Consider the following 12,849-nt stretch of genomic DNA (forward strand, 5'->3'; position numbering starts at 1 on the left):
GCATTTATCCAGGGCGTTCTCTATACCATCACCTCAAGTTTATCATTTTTAGAATACAAGGAGGCTTTCTGGCACTGAGGAGACTGAAGTGTAATGCTGGACTCTGTCACACCCTTTAAATATATACAGTACCACTCCTTTAAGACTAGAGTTTGTGAGAAGATCACCTACATGAACTGACGCCTTTGAAGGAACCTAAGGGAACATCTTGTTCAGAGTCTTGCAGAATATCCTGTATCTTAAAGTATCCTTTCTTGATACCTCTCCATCATTTACCTGAAAACCTCAAAAGTACAAAGTATACCACTGTAGGTGGCTTGTTACAGTGCTGAACTGCTCTTACACTTTAGTAGTTCTTTATTAACTTGTGGAGAGGGAAAATGAGATGGTGCACACTCTCTTCTCTTCTCTGCACACTTTGATTATTCACAGTTTTTGAATGTCTGAAAAGGGTTGATAAAAAAAAGTATATGAGTAAAAATCACCAACATTACAATACCAGCATTAAAATGTGATCTATCTGTTCTCTGAGTTACTTGTTTTGGAATAAAATGTCTGTATTGTCTGTCACCAATGCTTTTTAACATCTGCATGAAACCTCTGGATGAGGTAATAAGGAGATTTGGTACAGGGTGTTACCAGTACACTGATGACACACAAATCTATTTCTCCTTATCATTATCATCAGGAAATGGCATTCATTCCCTAAATGCCCACCTACAAGCAGTAATGGGCTGGATGAGGGACAACAAATTCAAGCTGGATCCAAACTTGTGGGGGATTGGAATTTGAGGCATGACTTAGAACTCCCTGTCCTGCATGGGTTTACACTCCGCCAAAAGGAACAGGTTTGCAGCTTGGGAGTGCTCTAGGATCCAGGTCTTACCCTGGTATCCCAGGTGGAGGCTAGGGCCAGGACCGCTTTCCATCAGCTTCGGCTGATTTGCCAGCTGTGTCCATTCCTTGATGAAAATGATCTCAAAACAGTAGTGCATCAGCTGGTAACCTCCAGGCTTGACTATTGCAATGCGCTCTATGTGGGGCTGCCTTTGTATGTAGTTTGGGAACTTCAGTTAGTTCAAAATGCAGCAGCCAGACTGGTCTCTGGGGTAAACCAGAGAGACCATATTATGCCTGTTCTCAAACAGTTGCATTGGCTGCCAATATGTTTCTGGGCAAAATACAAAGTGCTGGTTTGTGGTGATCAGCCCTACCCTAAAGAATGAATCGGAAGTGAATCCTGTCCTGTCTGTCAAGCAGTGACCTCTAGGGACCAGCTACTCAGCACACGGTGACCGGGACCTAGAGGGTCTGGTGGCAAGAAGTAAAGGGGGTCTTTGTTCTCAGAAGGAGCCAGGAGGGCAATGAGAGAAGATGGGGAAAAGGCTTCGTTAGCACCAGCAATGAAGTCTTGCTGCCTCATGGCCAACAGCCAGCCTGGAGACTTCTCTCATGGAAGGACATCTGCAGATCCTGTAGAGATAGGATTGCAGGAAGCTTAAATTCTCTCCTGGAGTTTGGGGTGAGTTCATGGAGAAAAGAAGCCAAGGGCTTTTGGATTCAGAAAGGGAATACTGTGATAGCTAGCCTGTATTAGATGATTCACTTTCCTTTTTTGTTTTGCAAAATCTTACACCTGGTCTATTGTGTTTTATTTTGTAATGTAACCTTCTATGAAACACTAGCTTGAGCCCTTTCTAGCCAACCGCCTTTAGAAGCATCTGTACCCTGTAACGGTACTTTTAAAGGTTTCTTGCAACTGGGGGTGCTTTTTGAATTATCTTTGCAATTGAGTAACCATGATTTTTAAAGCGTGCCACTCCAAATACTATCTGGGGTGTTCTTTGGAAGTAATCTTGTAAAGTACTGAGTATTTCTTTTTACCTGTAACTTAAAACTGAGAGAGCCTCAGACTGAAGCAGTCTGTAATATTTTGAATAAAGTTTTTCTCTCTCTCCCCCCCCCCTTTATATTTCACCTGCCTCTGGGTAGATTTTTAACTCAGGAAAAGGGGTTTTTACTCTGGTGCAAACCTGCCTCAGTGTTAATTGTTCAGGAACTTACCAAGTTTGCTCCTCACAGGTAGACTGCACGTGGAAAGTTTTCTGTATTTTTCCATTGGTAAACAAAGGAGAGTTTCCCTGGAATTTTGCCCATACCAGGGAGGGAATAAACTCTGTTCAAATTGGGTGTGGTGGCAGCTAAGGAATAGCCTTTGTTGAGCAAACATGGAGGAATGAATCAGCATTTTTCTTTTCCCCACGTGGGCTTGCCTTGAGACAAAGGCTGGGCTTAAAACTGCTATCCACTACATGGTCATTACCTTTAAAGCCCTAAATGGCTTAGGTCCGGGTTACCTTAGAGAGCGTCTTTTTCTGTATGATCCCTATTGCACATTGAAGTCATTTGGAGAGGCCAATCTCCAGTTGCTACCGGCACATGTGGTGGTGATTTGGAGCTGGGCCTTCTCTGTAGCTGCTCCTGTCCTATGGAATGCTCTCCAGGCAGATATCCATAGTTTGGGCGCATTGTTGGCCTTCAAGAGAGCAATAAAGACTTACTTGTTTGGCCTGGCCTTCCAAGGTTTTTACATTGTTTTTATGTATTTTTAATTGATTTTAAATGGCTCTGAACAGTTTTAGATTTGTTTTTATATAGTTTTAACCTATTTGTTTTAAATGTTGTTTGTTGTAGTATTTTACCTGTTGTGCACTGCCCAGAACCTTTGGATGGGGTGGTATTGAAGTGTAATTAATTAATTAACAAACAAACAAATAAAACAAACAACAAACAAACAAAACAAACAAATAAAACAAACAAACAGGTATAAGGCCTGTTAATTGTTATTTGATACATAAAGCATTGTATGTCAGGAGATTTTCATCATAAAACCCCCGATGATATTCAGAAGTCTGTACAACCTCATCAACTTCACACTCCCTCCTAGTCTGCAGTTCACAGCCTGTGGAGAGGGTGGGTAGTTTGTGATTCTACTATTTTCCATTGCTTTCTATACTGGATATTCATCTAGACCAGGGTTTCTTAACCTTGGGCCACCAGATGTTGTTGGACTACAACTCCCAGAATCCCCAGCCACAAAGGCAACTCTACAATTCTGGGAGTTGTAGTCCAACAACATCTGGGGGCCCAAGGTTAAGAAACCCCGATCTAGACACTTTTATTTGGGCTGTAGATTTGCCTTGTAAAACCACTGCTTTCCCTCTTTGTATGAAAGCTGCAACAAATAGCTGCTTCAGGGGCAAATAGGGGGTGGATTTGGGCTGCAAAAATAATACAGGCGTCAGCCACTCCCACACCATGTCTCAAGCTGGATTCTTTGTTTGTTTGGTTTTGTTTGTACACAAACCCAAACTTCCATCTCTGGGCGGTTTACAGAAATATAAAACAGAAATTAAAGCCTTAAAACAAATCAAAATCACAGCTCTAGTGAAAAAAGCTTGAGTGAATAAATGTGTCTTTAAAGACACAAAGAGGCTATTCACATGATGGGGCAAAATCGGGCTAGCGGAGGCTAGCCCGATTTTGTTCGATCATGTGAACCACCGGGCTTGGCTGCGAGCCCGGTGGTTCCTAGGCGGGTAACCCACCTAACTACCCCTGCCCTAAAACCAACCTGGTTTTAAAGATCATGAGTAGCTGCGTTGCGGCTCCACGCCACAGTTACTCATGAGTAGATCCCCGGAGGGGAGGCAAAAAGCCACCTCCTGGCTCCAGGGGTCTCCCCAGCCCCCACCGGCTCCATCATGGAACCGGCAATCATGTGGGTGGCCAATCCGGCCACCCAGGGCTCCTGCCCGGATCATCTGTGGGGAGAGCGGGCTTAGCCTGCTCTCCCCGCTGTGCTTCCCAAACCGGGTCTCACCGATCGTGAGACCCAGCTCATTATCTCTCTCCCCCACAACTGTATTTGGACATAAAAGTCCACTTCCTGGTGTAAACCTGTCTGTTTAACACATGGCTTGACAAATCCCAGTGCCAGTGCACCTAGAAATTTAACTGTGGCACCTAGACAAGGATAGTCAGAGAAAGAGTTATTTAACAAAATCTTTATTTGTCCCAGGCAGCTCAGTTTCTGTTTGAAGTAAGTTACTTCTAAAGAGAAGCCCATTCACCCTTCCCCCATAATCCTCGTCACTAAAGCCCTGTTCAGATATCTATCCATATCTATAATTCTCCTGGGTGTGCCTTGGAATGTGCGTCCCAGCACCCAGCTGATTGGCTGGGCGGCGGACGGGCCTGATTGGCTGAGGCGCACCCAGGAGGATTGGTCGCTGCAGCAGCAGCAGGCCTGGCCACAGAGGCCAGAGGCAGCAGCGGGTCCAGCCCAGCCGCAGAGGCAAGGCCCAGGAGGGTGGGAAGGGGGGGGCAGAAGTGGCGGTGGGGAGGAGAAGTGGCTGGACCTGGAAGTGGAGACTGGGGCAGAATGTGATGGGGGGGGGGGAGAGGTAACCGCCGGCCCCAAAGAGCGCACAGATGCTCTGTGCGGGGTCGGCTAGTTCTTTTTAAATGGCTGTACATGAGTGCATCCATCACAGAGCGCACTGGAAGCCCTGGTGCATCACACACCCTGCTTCCCACTCTTTTCATGGTGACTGTAGCGTTAGTCTGAAGAGACAAGTGCTGTAACCGTGATGGCAGAGATTTCCATGATCTGCAGGCTTGTCCACCTGAGCTTGCTGATTGCAGAAATGCCTGCCCTCACAATTATAATGTTTGCTTCTTCAGATAAGTGCTGTGGTAACCGTGAGGAGAGCAGGCGGCAAGGTGAGTGATGTGCTGGAATGGGACGTCTGGCACACTTTGTGATGCCTGTACTTTAAAAAGAATGTTTAAATAGGACTTCTGTCTGAAAATTTTGTCAAGTGTTCATTGTATGGCTCCTAAATTTTTGAAAGCAAAGAAAATTTGTCCAGGCCTCCTTTTTCATCATAATATATAATTTGTCCCTCAGACTGTGAGTGCACATGTTTCACTATCAGGTGTCTGACACTGATAAGAGCTGTAAATATTAGTTTTAATTTTTTGACTGGAAAGCTCGATTTGGATTATATATTGATAAAGGTAGATTTCCCAAGCTCTAGGTTTTTAAGTTTCAAGAAACATTTTTCCTCTAGCAAAGCACTTACTTAACTGCTTATAAGTTGTAGCAGAAACATAATAACGTTCGGGTTATAATGTAGACTTGGAATGTGTTCTAGGTCTTATTCTCAAATATCAGTTTGTTTTTAAGGGTTTCGGTGATGAGATTTTTGGCTGCACTCTGGTAGTTGATTTTTTTTTTTAAAGCTTTGACTTCTCAAGGATGTTTTGAAATTCTGAAGTTATGGATTAAGCCAGTCTTTCCTGATAAACAGCCAAAACTTGTACAGTCCTTTGTCAACCCATTCAGTTTGAAAAAGTTTCACAGAACTGACTTATACTATCTGCAGGATTAATAGCACAAATCAGATTTAGGCATATTGAGACACACGGGGATTTACTGGGAGGAATGAAGGAGGCTGCATATTTATTCTGCACGAAACAGAATACCAGGGAGTTTTGTCTCTTTAAGAATAATTCAGCTAAACATGAACTGTTTAAGGGAGCTGGAGCTCATGCTGGAATTTCCTGCAAGTGAAAGAATTCTGATAGCTTGCAGGGTTTCATAAATGTATCTTGAGAGTTTGCAGAATCTTTGAAGACAAACTTCTTTTTGAGAGTTGATATTGTGTAGTGCAGGGGTTCTCAACCTTGGGTCCCAGATGTTGCTGGACTTCAACTCCCATAATCCCCAACCAAAGGCCACTAGGGCTGGGGATTATGGGAGATGAAGTCCAACAATATCTGGGGACCCAAGGTTGAGAATCCCTGGTGTAGTGGCTAAGAGAGTGAACGGCCAAGTTCCCAGTTCAAACATTTCCATTCCAATAAGTTCACTAGGTGAAATGTTAGGTAAACTACTCTTACCAGTCTCCATCTCTTTTTCTACAACATGGGGAGAATAATACTGAACTTCTTTTCCAGTGCAGCTCTGGGCCAGTTCAGATGAACATGGCTCCCATTACTCCACTAAGCATGATTAAAGTGGGAATATACTGATTACACACCTGCTGTGACATCCTTAAAGGATGTGATGATGTGTTCTCAGCACATCCTTTATTTATTTGCATGTGAGGGGTGATCATGCAAATCATCTACACAGTTTAAAGGACATGCTGAGAACCCATCAGCCTGTCCTTTAATCACGGGGGGGGGGGCACATTCCCACCTTAATTGTGTGCAGTGCAGCGGGGGCTGTGTTCGTCTGAACTGACCCAGTAGGAATTACAGAAATAGTTTATGAAGCATTCTGAGCACTTAGAACAGCGTAAATACTATTTATTATAGTATTGTAAGTAACAACATATATTATTATATACATTGTTATTGTTCTGAATCTTCTGTAATATTAATATTGAAAATGATTGCAGCAAAAAATCATAAACACATAGTTCAATATCTCTGGTTTTGTCTGGGATTCCATTCTGAGAGGTGGATTTTTTTGTTGTTGTTGGAAGGAAAAGAATGAGTTTCCCCTATTGATTATTAGATAAATTTGATTTAATTGAGAGCAGTCAATAAGACTAACTATATTTCCCATAAGTGGTTATTTGTCACATTCTATTTTTAATTTTATTTTATTTTCAACAAATACAGCACATGTGTAAAAACTGTGCAGCAATGGAAAAGAACAAACAATAAAAATTCGAATATAAGCCAGAAATTAAGAGCCATTTGAAGTTATATGCAAGTCCAGTGTTAGGAAGAGATTGCCAGTTGCGGAGCATGCAGGTACAACTCGATGGGAGACATTTGAAAACAAAATTCAAGAAAGAACATCATTCCAAAAATTGATTTGAATTGATGGAGGGTTACAAACTGACCATTCCTTATTGACAGTTATTTGTCACATTCTAAGAAAATTAAGATTCAGCAAACAAACAACAAGTTAACAAGCTTTTGTTGTTCATGTGTTTAAAATATTTTCATTTCATACCTTCCCTACCCTTTCTGGCTCTCCCCATCACCTCCTGACCTCAGGAGAAGTTACAAGTTACCACTGCAGCCAGCTGTGTAAGCAGTAGGCCAAAAACCTTCCCCATTGGCAGATCTGCTTACAAGGAAACTCTCTAACCTGCCACTGGATGAGGCAAGCTGGGGAACGAACTCTTAAGAAAAATCCTCTAACGCAGGAGTGCACAACTCAAGTGCCCCAGTGGGCTGGAACCAACCATGACATGGTGCGCAGGGCCTGAGGCCAATTTTCAGCACATTATTACATTAAAATTAACACTCTTAAAAAAATCATTAGCTGCTTGTGGATCTTTTCCTCTTGTCAAGGAACCCACAATTTTAAGAAAGAATAGTGGCCCGAAAATAGGTCCTGGCCCTGCTCAGTCAGTCCAGGGGCACCTGGAATGCATGCCAGCCCCAAACAAACGCCAAGTCCTCTCCTCTCTCTAATCACTGTTGCTTTCAGGCTGCAATCTTAGTCATGCTTACTTGGGAGTAAGCCTCACTGCATATACCAAGGAATGTATTTCTGATTAAACATGCATAGGATGGCATTGTAAGGCAGTTTCTAGGGAGGACAGAGAATGGCCCCCTTTGGAGAAGAGGGAGCTGTTCGAAAGAGTGACCCCTCTGCCTTTCTGGAGTGCCTTCTGCCTGTGCCTGCCTCTGTGTCTGTGTAGACAATATTGAGCTAGATCAGGGTTTCTCAATGTGTGGGTCCCCAGATGTTATTGGACTTCAACTCCCATAATCCCCAGCCCCAGTGGCCTTTGGTTGGGAATTATGGGAGTTGAAGTCCAATTACATCTGGGGACCCACACGTTGAGAAACCATGAGCTAGATGGACCATTGGTCTGACTCAGTAGAAGGCAGCTTCCTGTGTTCCTATACATCTTATCTGCTCTCAAGCACCAAACTGCATTGAGCTGCTGCTGCTCATCAGGGAGACAAACCAGGAGCTCTTCTTGGTTCCTACTGTTGCTGCAGGATATTCCCACGTGGGCCAGCAAAATAATAATAATCATCATCATCATCATCATCATCATCCCTGTGGGCCAGATCCGGCCCCCATGCCTTATGTGGTGTAGGCCTGCTCTAATGGATAGACCTGCTTCCTTGACACTTGAAAGTTTAGGACCCCTAATTGGGAAATTGACAAGCAAGCCCCCATCTATAAATGGACTGCCTCTCATGAATAAATGCCCTAGTTCCAGTTTTAAGCGTCAACCTACAGTGTGCCTTGCGGTGACTGTCTAGATACTGTGAAGAATTTTGTGAGGAAGGTTCTGCTTCTTCAATCAGATGCTGACTTTGTCAGCGAAACTCTGTTGAGGGATGCTACTGGACAGACGTGCGGACTACACCAGTTGGTACAGGCAATATAAATGATAGTGATAAATGATTATAAATGGTGATATATATGACTATATTCGTTAGTATCCCTATCTCACAAGCTAATAATGATACAAGGTAGCCATCTTATTTATTTTGAACCTCTCAGCATGTTTTTTTTAAAAAAATTTCTGGGAAGCAGATGCTGAAAAGCCACAGGGAGGCTGTTCTTATGAGCAGCTAAGTCAACCAGGCTAGGGCAGCTAAGCCCAGGCTTGGCTGCCTGTGAGAACTAGCGGGAGCCAAGTGACTCCTGACGGTGCGGCAGCAGCAGCAAACTTGCCTACAGAGTCCACTGGTTAGCTGAGGTTATGGGCTTGAGTGCACCCTTAACTCTGACTAACTGCTCATGTGTGAACGCCAGCTGTTCCCAGCCAGCACTGGCATAGGAGCGGGCATCACAGGGGAGATCCCCACAATGTACTTTGCACAGTGCATTGTGGGATTTCTCGGGGCTAGGACCACATGTCCTGACCCCTGCACCTCCACACTGCCTAGGGCAGTACTGGACCATCTGGGTGCACTACCTGCGTGCCATGACCCACCCAGACCCGGCAGCCAGATTGTCTGCAATGAAGGCAAGCTTCTGCTACCTCTCCTCCCTCTCCCACCCTCATCCCTTACTTGGTGCCATTAGATAGGAATGACTACAGACCACACTGATAGGTCTGGCCAAAGGATGATGTCAGCATCTGAGTCTTCCATGGAATATTGTCCTTCATTATTTGAGATTATGTCTGCTTAATACTATAATGCCAAAACAGGACACGTAGAAGACCATTGTGCTATTGGAGAAGTAAAGGTTTTTCTTAAGCCCATCTGAAGTCAATGATAGAGGGCACTGTGGTTGTGCATTAGCTTGTGTGTGACTTTTATTTTTTTAAAGTTTATTTTCACTGCTTTGTTTTACAGTTTTTGTTTTTGTTTTGTTGCGAGTCACAGTAACAATAGTTTTGTTTTGTTTTTTGTCTATGTGTGCTTAGAATCTCCATAAGTCTACCAATGTGGTCTACCAAGCTCATCACGTTAGCAGAAGTAAGAGAGGACAAATCGTGGGCACAAGAGGTGGATTTCGAGGCTGTACAGTATGGCTAACAGGTATCGTATTTTTGATTAGCAGATTGACATAGTGAGAGAGTTCATTATTTATTACATGCACAGTGCAATAACTTAAAATCAAAGACACAGTTCAAGGGGATGTAACAGACTCTCTAGTTATAATCAGTTCAGCATTACCAAGAGAGAGGCCTTTTAAATACACAGTATTATCACTTTATATTGTATTTCCAGTGTGCAAAGTGATTTGAATGCTTTATTGTGTTCACGGCCATTTGAGGTAGGTGACTATGTTGTTCTAGTTTAGAATAAGCAAAACTGAGAGACCCTGATTTTGCGTTAGGCCAGTCAGCAACTCTTCAATTCATCAGGAATTTGAATGTGGGACTAAAAATTTAATTTGGAGAGATTTTAAGATGGAGATTTGGATGATCGATCCATCCATTGCTTCTTTGATTTCAGTGGTTTGCTGACACACAAAGCTCTTTTGCTTGTTTGTACCCCAAAAGACTGTTTAAAAAAACTTCATAGAAGATGTATAGTTAGCCAACTTTCCACTGTGGACATTTCTTCTTTGAGCAGTTAGGATGTTTGTGGACATTTCCCAGCAGATTAGCCAATTAATAAGTAGCATCACAAATTATGGTCAGTAGGCATTGAGGTCATTCACAAAATAAAAACCTGTGTTCTACTTGGGTTTGGGAGCTGTGTGGGCTCCTAATTTTCAGTTGTGTGGAAGCAAGGTAGGAGGAAAACCTGGGTAGAAGTGGTTACGTAGTAGCAAGCTACTCAGGTTTTCCTCCTACCTTGCTTCCACACAACCAAAAATTAGGAGCCCACACAGCTCCCAAACCCAGGTAGAACACAGCTTTTGATTGTGTGAATGGCCTCATTTGTGTGTGGTATGTGTACGTACGTACATACATACATACACACACGCACAGTCTGTATTTAATAGGTCATATAACTGTGAGAAACCAGTGTTTCCTAAGTGGGTTGAACTAAATGAGGCCATTCACACAGTCAAAAACTGTGTTCTACCCAGATTTGGGAGCTGCGTGTGTTCCAAAATTCGGTTGAGTGGAAGCAAGGTAAGAGGAAAAGCTACCCAGATTTTCCTCCTACCTTGCTTCCACACAATCACTTCCACCAAGGTTTTCCTCTTACCTTGCTTCCACAACCAAAAATTGGGAGCACACACAGCTCCCAAACCTGGGTAGAACACAGTTTTTGATCGTGTGAATGACCTCATTGTGTTTCATGACATATTTCTGTACTTGTGGGCTTCTTTTTTGATTTACCTTTAAGATTACTGTTTTATGTTATATGCTACCTGCTATTAACAGGTCTTTCTGGTGCTGGTAAGACAACCATTGGGTTTGCACTGGAGGAGTACCTGGTCTCCCATGGAATCCCTTGCTATTCCCTTGATGGGGATAACATTCGTCATGGTCTGAACAAAAACCTAGGTTTCTCCGCTGATGACCGGGAAGAGAACATCCGCCGTATTGCTGAAGTTGCTAAGCTTTTTGCTGATGCTGGTCTGGTTTGCATCACTAGTTTCATTTCTCCTTTCGCGAAGGTGAACTTGTCAATAAATTCTTCTTTGAAATTGCATATTTTTCCATGGTTGTTAAAAAGTAAACTTTGCTGTATTTTATGAAATGTGCACATTGTAAAAGAACAGTCTTCATATAATTTTTTCCTGAAATGACCCTTTTGAGATAAAGTATATCCAGGCCCAGTAAATGAATTCCTGCCATGTAAAGCATCTTCAGTATTCCAAAACTGTTAGAATGAAGGAGAGAGTATCTGTTCTAAAATATACATACGCCACTCGTGTTTTAGTCACAATTGAGAGAGCCAATTAATGTTGATTCAAAACATTTCTATTCTGCCTTTTCGCTTTCACAAAAGCACCCATGGTGGCTTCCATGAATTCAGAAACAACAACTGTAACAGGAACAGTTTAGTGCCTGCAGTGTGCTAGATGCTTTAGAACAGGAATGGGGCAGATCATTGTGGCTGAGCAATGACAGATAAACCGCATTCTGTACACGCTTAGCCATAGTGCAGCCCAAACACTCATTTGAGCTATAGTGCTGTATGAAGCTGAGCAAATACAGGGACACACAGAGGTCATGCACACAACCTTGCTGGGGAGGACGGGAGAGCTGCAGGGAAGGCAGGAGCTCAGCTGCCTTATCTGTCAGATGAGGAGCCACCATCCTCCCTTCCACATCACTGTGCGCCCACACAAGTCACAGTGCAGCAGAGGGAGATGCTGGGAGTGGGAGGACTTGCCCTCTCCCGCATCCCAGGATGCCCCAGGCATGAGCATGGCAACTGCTCTAATGAGGATGGATCAATCCTGCACTTATCCTTAGTGCAGGATCAGGATCAATCTCAGCATTTCACACGTGCAGCCTAGCCCAGTTTGGGCTTCCCTTAGCTTGGGTTAGGCTGCACGTGTGAATGCCTTTAATGTTTGACTCTCAAGTTGGGATGAGGTGGAGCCTGGTCCTGTTTTGAAGGGCCTATGCCAGCTGCTTTCCAACTAGCTCTCTGGCACCTGTGTCAGTTTAGATGAGGCCGGCTTTGGGCCCAACCTAACCTGGGAGGATGAAGAGGTTCTTAGGAGTTGAAGCTGCTGAAGACTGGCAAAAGCAGACTTGCTTCCCTACCTGTACCACTGCAATTTTCATCACCAGAGCTCTTGACTAGGGAGTCAGATGGGATACTAAAAGGGAATTTCAGCTCGAGATAGAGCTAAAACTCCCACCTGGGCTCCGGGCTCCCACCTGGCTTGCCTCCCATTCGTCAACCAAGAGGGAGTAGTAGTGGCAGGGATGTTCATATTTACACATGTCAAGAAGCCTGTCCACCAGCGCATCTACTAGCCAGTCTACTAGCTCACTTGTCTGTGATATTTCTTGGTTTGACTTGGTTCCAACAGATCAGCTGTTGTGCCCTGTAAACATGTGGGAGCCTTTATTAAAAATCAGAGTCTGTGTTCTGTGGCTGCATGCTCTGTCTTCAGTGTGTATGTTGGGGGGTGGGGCTGCTCAAACTCACCTTTCCCCCAGAGGAGCCTAAAAACACTGCTGAGAGCACAGACTGCGCTCCCAGATGACCCACACTGTGCCATGCAGCACGGAGCTCTGGAGATGGGATGATGCGTCCCGGGTACTCGAGGAGACACGTGATCTCAGCAGCCGGGTTAAGGGAGCACTTGCTCCCTTAACCTTGGCTGAGCCAGGCTTGGGGGTGGTGTTAGGCTGGGCAGGAGCACTGGGATCCACATGAACAGCGTCAGAGAGCTCGAGAGAGTTTTCTGTCAGTGTACTG

General features: G+C 44.1%; 1 protein-coding gene across 2 annotated transcripts in view; it reads left to right on the plus strand.

The window, feature by feature from the left end:
- Positions 1-12,849, plus strand: part of PAPSS2 (3'-phosphoadenosine 5'-phosphosulfate synthase 2) — a 71,295-nt gene that overhangs the window by 32,934 nt on the left and 25,512 nt on the right. For both annotated transcript variants that reach the window (XM_053306400.1, XM_053306401.1), the window contains exons 2-3: positions 9,429-9,543; positions 10,848-11,083. In XM_053306400.1, the coding sequence (XP_053162375.1) occupies positions 9,429-9,543; positions 10,848-11,083 (351 nt within the window). The remainder of the gene's footprint in view (positions 1-9,428; positions 9,544-10,847; positions 11,084-12,849) is intronic.

This window comes from Hemicordylus capensis, chromosome 3 (genome assembly GCF_027244095.1).
Source record: "Hemicordylus capensis ecotype Gifberg chromosome 3, rHemCap1.1.pri, whole genome shotgun sequence".
Taxonomy (NCBI): domain Eukaryota; kingdom Metazoa; phylum Chordata; class Lepidosauria; order Squamata; family Cordylidae; genus Hemicordylus; species Hemicordylus capensis.